General features: G+C 35.5%; 1 protein-coding gene across 1 annotated transcript in view; it reads right to left on the reverse strand.

The window, feature by feature from the left end:
- The window catches only part of hop (tyrosine-protein kinase hopscotch), a 77,120-nt gene extending 72,119 nt beyond the window's left edge, over positions 1-5,001 (reverse strand). Inside the window, exon 1 of the mRNA XM_069819586.1 lies at positions 3,975-5,001. Within this exon, the coding sequence (XP_069675687.1) occupies positions 3,975-4,712 (738 nt within the window). The 5' untranslated portion in view covers positions 4,713-5,001. The remainder of the gene's footprint in view (positions 1-3,974) is intronic.
- Between the last annotated feature and the right edge of the window lie 3,541 nt (positions 5,002-8,542).

Here is an 8,542-nt window from a genome sequence, read left to right on the forward strand (position 1 = left end):
TGAGGAATGAAAACCTAAATGCTGACCGCTACGTTGAAGAGATTCTTTCTAAGCATGTCGTGCCTTACGCACCTTTCATTGGAAATGCCCCCATTTGACAAAGAAATAACTTATAAGGTATTCTTTTGAATTTAATTTTTTAAGAAATATCAAAATTGTATAATGTAGGACTAGTTGAAAATAAATCTGTATGTCTATGTATAGTCAAATGTTTGTAATGAGCCAATTGTGTTTCTAATATCACATACTGTTGATTATCTAACTAATGTGACAAGCAACAGCATTAAAAATTCTAAGACAGAAACGAAGTGTGAAGTGGTCCCTTCTCATGGATAATGCAGTATCTTTGATCTTACTGCACACAGTGTTCTGCCCAGATTCCAAATCTTTTGAATAATGATCTTCACTGATAGACATTACAAAACATGTCGTCAGTGTTGTGAAGCATCTTAGGAACAATAATTTTGCCACATCCTGCTGCAGCTTCTAACCTAACCCTTCCTAGTGATGTTAGGACCGTCTCAAACCTTACATCAACACATGGCCTCCTTTTAGACACTTTGTGATTGTAATTTTTTTTTAAATTTTAACAAACTTCCCCTAAAATAGGGGTTTCCCTGAAGGGCAAAGTATTTCAAATATACAAGTATTAGTAAATGCGTAAAATTTTCGTGAGAAATATAATAAATAATTAAATAAGCATAACATTACTATTTGACTGCCCATTGCATTCTTAATATTCCCAAACGAATTTGATATCATACCTGTTTTTCTGGTCGTGTGGTGTCACTCCAAGAAAGCTCATATGTCTATTCTACTAAATTGCCATCCACCTTACAATCATGTGCACAGTTTTAGTGTGATGTCACTCAACACTACAAGTTAAGTTATCCTTCTCAAGTATTTCCTTTATGATTATTGCCGTAATTACTGATCACACAGTTTCTTGCTTTACTTACCTTTCTCATAGTGGTGCGTACCTAAGATTAAAAATCAGTGTCATGCCATATATGGAAGGCAAGGGAAGCATTGCTTACTCTGTCCACAAAAAAAAAAAAAAAAAAAAAAAAAAAAAAAATTTTTTTTTTTTTTTTTTTTTTTTTTTTTTTGCAGAAATTATACTTTAATTGTGAGAACTATGAATTCTCCAATCTTAAAATGTCACAAAATTCTTTCTCCGAGCGCCTGTCCTGTCATGATTCATATTCTTAGCTTGAGATGTCTATACTGGCCGATACAGATTTCCATTCAATGATCTTGCTGCTAAAGAAAGGAGAATTACTTTGGTATTGATTGCTATCAGTTTTATACTATACATATAAAAATTAGTATTATTGCTTCCTTCATATAAAATTGCACCGCACACCAACATTAAAAATGAGAGAAACGGAGAAAAAGAAATAGGACAGGATATTATAATTAAGATCATAATAATCCTAATGATAGGAGGATAGTCCAGAGTTTCATAAAGTAAACTGTGGTGGTGGTGGTGGTGGTGGTGGTGGTGGTGGTGGTGGTGGTGGTGGTGGTGGTGGTGGTGGTGGTGGTGGTGGTGGTGGTGGTGGTGGTGGTGGTGGTGGCAGGGGCAGCAGAAGCAGTAGTGGTGATGACAATGATGATGAAATTTATTATTATAGTGATGATGAAATGCTATAGAATGAAGGAACAAGTGTACAGATACAGAAAATAAGCAGACAACAGTGCTGAATTTAGTGAAAATAAATAGCGACAAATACATAATTTCCTAAGACAATGCCAAGTTTCTACATGGTACAAAATAGATGGCCTATATTGGTGTTTTATAGAGGTCAAATGCAGCAGACATAATTTCTCAAACTGTTTTCCAGAGTAACAATAAAACTAGTGTCAGACAGTGTAACTACTTTGATTTGTGGTCTTGCTAACGATTTACTTGCGTGTTAGCTCACAATGCTCGCCTCTACCAGTAAATCTCTGGCCCAGGCACCAAGAGGAAAAGGTGTTACAAATGCGGCCGTTCAAACATACAGTTGCAGGTCTTACAGACAAATACCGTATATTTGAAGCGTCCACGGAAATAACAAGTCTCATTTTGTTTCCTTTTGTTTTTTGGTCCCATCTATTAGCTCATAAAGTTTCTAGAAAATAAGAATGGCAAAAAGACTGTCAAGTATATTAAAATTAAGAAATGCTCCCCTGTAAAATTTAAGAGACGTGACTTGGCATGTTCTTTCCGTGGACCTTTCATTTGTTTTGAACACACCCAACAAATTTGTTCATAGGTAGGCCTATGGTACAAAGTGTGTTATTCATTTTAAATAGGTAATGGTATACTTTGTACCCTTGTACAGTGAGCTTTCCCTGCTATCTGTTGTCGGGTCACCAGCCAACAAGGTCAAGCTACAACACCTTGCCAACAGCATTCAATCAGTTGCATGATTTTAGTGTTTCAGCCTTTGTAAGATAATAAGTATGTTTATTTACAGTGTGGAGAATGCAATAGTGTATAGACCTGGAATCTTTGTGAGAAGGGCATTGAAAATCATTATAGTAAGTGTTTCTTAAACCCGAGTCAGTTGGTAAGATATTATCACTGTTTCCAGGCGAATTTCTCTGATGCTAATGTTCTGAGTAAAGATTCTGTTCGAAGGCTTGTAAAAACTTTGAAAGATTCGGGAAGATTATTTGAAAGAAGCGAAACGTGAAATGTCGGATTTTAAGAGAGCAGAAACTAGACGAGTTAGGTGAACAAAATCACTTAAATACCTTGCTCAACACAACGGAGAGACCAAATTGTCAGTACGAAATGCAAGAAAATCACTAAAATTAAAATCATATACCGGTAAAACAACTTCAGTATAGGCCTACCATATAACTATTACGATGTACAGAAGTACGGTACATATGATATTTGCGTGCAGAAATTCTGCGTCATCATATGATGAAAGATAAGTGGAACAGAGAAAAATTTCTCTCCGGCACTGGGATTTGAACCCGGTTTTTCAGTTCTACGTGCTGATGCTCTATCCACTAAGCCACACCAGATTCCCATCCCGATGTCAGATCGAATCCTCTCAGTTTAATTTCCACCTCTTGGGTTCCCTCTAGTGGCCTACCCTCATACATTGCGTCATATGTATGTCCACTGTGCAACATACCAGGATTGTCAATGAACAGAGAACATCTGCTTCAATGCACTAAACTGAAGGAAGAAGTGCAGCAGTGCAGAAATCTGAGTGCTCTTTACTGGGAGGCAAGAAGCAAAATAGGTTAACGATCCCAAAAGCAGCCATTGGAAAAGAACAACAACCACATTCGAATGGCAGCTGCTAGCGCAGTATCTATGGTATTATAATAGGCCAAGAAAACAGTATCATGCTGGCTGCTTCTGTTTCTACATTCTATAAACCTAAAATTTGCTGTTTTTAGGCTTAAATTTTGTGGAAAATAAATTCTGCTAAAGTGCTAGCAAAATGAATGAGAATTTTTAAAGACTTCAAATAATGTTCGCTCTTACAGCCAGCATTAGTCCACACCCTTCAGTTGTGCATATGATATCTTTAAAATTGCATTTTTTAAAGATGGGGGGGGGGGGGGAATCATCCTCTCGTCATCAGGCCTCATACCAGTCAGCGACGCAGACAGCTCAAAGTGATGGAGCACTAGGGTCAATGTTACTTATGTCCCGCCCACTATAGAGACATAGGCCAATTTTACACATATTTAGTATAACCTGTTGCTTCTTTGACAGGTTAGGTTTGGTTAGTTTAGGTTTTTGTTATAGCCTACCTTGCATATACGATTATAGCGCAACACTGGCAGTGTTAAAACTGAAATATTCGTTCAGTGGGCGTTGGATACTCTATATTCACCCTATTTAGGCCTAACGGAAGTAAGCCGAGGTCAAATTACACAAGGATCACATAGGCCTATGTTCGATAAATGTTGCCATTTGATTATGACCTTACATCTAGCGGTAATGTATAAAAATTTACCTCCTTTTTTCCATCATAACGTATTCTAATCCCTGGTTGTTCTTCATGGAAGGGGTTGACTTTCACAAGCACGGTTTGCACGCAACCATCTTCATCTGTTAAAGCTTTGAACTCTTCGCTCAGGTAATTTGGAGCCATTTCTTCGAACTGTTTTAAATATTCACTCTTTACATACCACGCATCATGTTGGGCGTTTTTTTTTATTTTTCCCAAACTGTCATGGATTGGTTTTTTAATAAAGAAAAAGTGATGTTTTAAAACTTCTTTGGGAATATACTTTTTATAGTCACTTTCAACGATGTCCCTTTCCACTCCTTTTTCTAACATCACTCTGTACATATCGGCAACTCCTAAACCGACAAGTTCTTGTTTGTACTTATCATAACTGATGTCAGGTATCTCATTAATCATAACATCATTTCTAGCCTGATGAAAATAATAATCATAAGCTTTTATGTCCACTTTTCTCAGTCTTGACAAACTTGGAACTTTATATCTAAGTCTAAAGTCATATTCAGAGTTAGTACGAGCTTCAGACAGTCGGAGACCCGGATTAAACCAAATTCTTGATCCATGAAGACGAAGTGCAAATAAATGTCGGGCAACAGGCCCTATTCCAAGTTGTTTTGACACTTCGATACACACATCTTCTGCAGTTGTTGAAGTCTGAAGCGTTATTCGTAATATACCACTATCAACATATACATGAACTGGAGCGTATTTAACATTTTCTCCCATAATTAAGAAAGTAACAATTATAAATGTAAACAATGAGTAGTACGGTAAGTCGAAAAAGATTATTTCTCAGGATTTAAATTTTACTCGAGGCTTAAAATCCTATTCTATTTTCCAGCACTCACGTATAGCACTCAAGTATAACACTCAAAGTAACATTCGTGGCCCTTCCTACTGTACTTCATTTTTAGCAATATAAAAATAATATAATTGTAATAAAAATAACTTCAAATACTTATTTTACATATCTACAGCTGTTTCAAGTCAGCTGGATTTATAACTCCAGAACAGCCAACCAACATTCATAACATGCAGTGTCGCCAAAGTTCAAACAAAAGATAATTGTAGCACAGTCTAGTATCAAAGAGTTTGTAATGTATTACAAACTCTTTGTCTAGTATATAATATCACCACTGTCTACTATATACTACATACAGTTAAACTCTAAACGTCTTTGTATACAGTCGCGAAGCTTGAGGTGTTTTTTTGCAAATCTCGTGGTAAGCGCTCCAAGCGGTTAGCAACTAGAAACAATAGACAGTCCATGGTCGACTTTGGACCTGGACTGTGTCGTATTTCTATCGAGTGCTAGCTAGTTGCGTTTTTCACATTGATGCTTGTGAAATGTTCTTTATTGGTTGTAATGAAAATGTTAATGGCTAAAATATAATAATTGGAATAATAATAAGGGACAAGGAGGAGGCGTTTGTAGTGCTATAAATTGCAGCAACAGTAAGAGAAAGAGGCCAAAGTTATCCTTTTTCCGATTTCCGAAAGATTCAGAAAGGTTCCTGGGTTTCCACAAGAATGCTGTGCAGAAACAAAACTCTTAATTTTGAAGTTCTTTGTGACTGTTAGAATACATTATATCCTTAAATTTCACAATGAAATGTTTCAGTCTAACCGAAAGGACATTAGATACCGGTTAAAATTCAGTCACTTAGGCTGCTAAATTTCCAGAGAATTAAAGATTAGGTCTACTTTTATTTTCAGAGGATATATTTTTAATTGTAGCTATTAATTTTGTTATTATTTTTATATGTTATTTTACTAAAGACGTAGAAAAATTAAGTTTGTATTAATGAAATTCATTGATCACGTTTTATTTTCAATTCTGGTGGGATTATTATTGCTTAGACCTACTTTTTTTTTCAAAGGATATGTTTTTAATTATAGCTGTTAATTTTGTTGTTATTTTTATTTGTTGCTTTACTAGAGACGTAGAAAAAGTTTGTTACAATAAAATTTATTGATCACGTTTTATTTCCAATTCTATTATTGCTTAGCCTCATCCCACTTTGTTAACTACGTAAGCCTACACTACAAGTACCGGTACACGTAAGTTACTCCATTAATTCATATATCCATTATTATTGTTGTAAAGGGAAATGCAAATTAATATTTATTGGTTTAATAGTTAATTATCGCTATAATCTTGAATGAGTGATGCTATTATAGTAAATTTCAGTTCGTTTTGCAGAAACAAAAATTATATTAACTTATTTCTTGCAGGTATCTTCGAGTTTATGGTGGAATTTAATATACTTCATTAAAATAATAAATTAACTTTATGCATTTAATATTTCAATAATGGAAGAAAGGTGTTAATTTTTCCAAAAGAACACGACAACGAAAGTGTAACATATTTTGTCGTCTGTTTGGAGAGACAGAGAGATCTGCGATGATAAGGCGATAGTAGCGATCCTAGTGGTGGGCAACTATCCATGTTTGCATTTTTACTATATATTGAGCTTCGCGACTGTATATAGTAGACTGTGATAGCACAGTCTAGTATATACAATCACGAAGCTTAATGCTTACTAAATATGCAAACATAGACAGTTGAAATATGCATCCATAGATACTTGCTCACCACCAGGATCGCTATTATCGCCTCATCACAGACTCTTTCCCTAGCAGACCATAAAATGTATTGTACATTCGATATCGTGTTCTTTTGAAAAATTAACACCTTCCTTCCACTATTGAAATATACACAAGGTTTATATATTATTTTCATAAAATATATATTATATTCTATAAACTCACCTTTAAGGATAATTCTAACCGATTTTCCTTAAAATTTATAGTACAGTACTACAAACGTCTCATTGTCCCATATTATTATCCAAATTATTGTATTTTAGCCATTTACAGTTATTACAACCGATAACGAACATTTCACAGTTTACACAGCTTTTCACGAAAATGCGAAATACGGCACAGTCAATGCTTTTTCGATCTAGACCAGGCCGTAATGTTTGTTCAGGTTTTCTTTTTCAGTATATGGAGCTCAGTGAAATATTATATTATAACTTTATTGCGTATCATTGGTAAGCTTTATTTAGTGTAATATGTCCATAAGTTCCGTTTACTTTTTGTTGCATATGTTGCAGAAATAATTACAAAACTGTGTTACCGTATTTTAATGTGAAGAGAATTTTACATGTTAACATAATCTATTCGCGTCAACATTTCAAGTTTAGAATGGAAGCTATTTTGTGGTTTAATAAAAGAGGATTTATATTGTGATTTCAATTTAGCACATCCACCTTCCTTAATTTTAGACGAAACATTTCCCATACCACTCCTATGAAATTAGTGTACGTACATTGTATTACTTCGTCTCTTAAGTAGTAGATAAATACAATAATTCGGTACCGTACTCAATTGTAGTATTAAATTACAGATTTTTAATTTATTGGTCTGACCCAATATTTTGGGTTTGCCCTGCGACACAGAATAGCTCACAATAAAATTTAAAATGAAAAATTATATAAACAGATTTCAGACAAAAGTGAATAAGACATAAGAAAAAAAATAGACCCAAGTGTAATTTAAATTGAATGTACACCACAAAGACGCTGACGAAATATCGCTACAGAAAATTTTATTATGGTGGTGACGATGGCATTTTGAAGATCTCTCATCAGCTTGTATTTTTCCCTCCACTTTACAAAGGCTTTCGGGATGGTGCCTCTCGCTCCGAAAAAAGACCGGTAACTGTGATTGTTTCTATGTTGTATTTCGCCGATAGGTACTGAATCGTGGGCTCGTAGTTTTTCTTTTCCTCTTCGTTCACTTCAGATGGTTGAGTGGCTGAGATTTCAAATCTGATAGTAGGATCAATTATTTCGGCTGTCTGTTTATTCCTATTTATAGCTATGATATCGATCCTACGATTGCTTCCACCATCAGCAATACAATGAACTTCCTCGTGAACGTCTAGATTTTTGGATCGAAGTGCACTGCGATCATAGAACGTATGATGTTGTGACGTTTTATTCTGAGTACTTCTCTCTGTGGGCAACTCCCAAGCACATGTGGTAAAGTTTCATACTCACTGCAGTGCCTACAGTGGGTTGTGCCTGTACAGCGAGCACGGAGGGAACGTACTGGTGCCACAATCGCAGTCATTTTTAGCATTTCTCTCCATTCAGAACTTGATAATCCGTCATGATCCACGAGTTGGTTGCAGGTACTTCTTCAAACAATACAACTCCTTTTCCTTTCTGAGGGTATGCACACCAGGTTTTAAATTCACGGTACCGAAGATGTTGCCTTAATTGCTTCACGGATCCTGTAGCCTCATCTCTGTTCACTTACAGTTCCGACAAGCAACGGGTTCTTATAGTTTCGTAGTCTCGTACAGCATTAACGTGCTGGTCATTTAGGTTTTCTAGCTTGGTATTGATGTTGAGTTGCTGCAGATAGGCTTCCCATGTAGCGCGCATCACTGACAATCCTTTGTATTTGTTACTTGTATATATCATGCTATTAGGAGTGGTAATTGTAATATTTCCTTTACTGGGCTTTTAATCATATTGTCAGCT

Source organism: Periplaneta americana, chromosome 2, assembly GCF_040183065.1.
Source record: "Periplaneta americana isolate PAMFEO1 chromosome 2, P.americana_PAMFEO1_priV1, whole genome shotgun sequence".
NCBI classification, from domain to species: Eukaryota; Metazoa; Arthropoda; class Insecta; order Blattodea; family Blattidae; genus Periplaneta; species Periplaneta americana.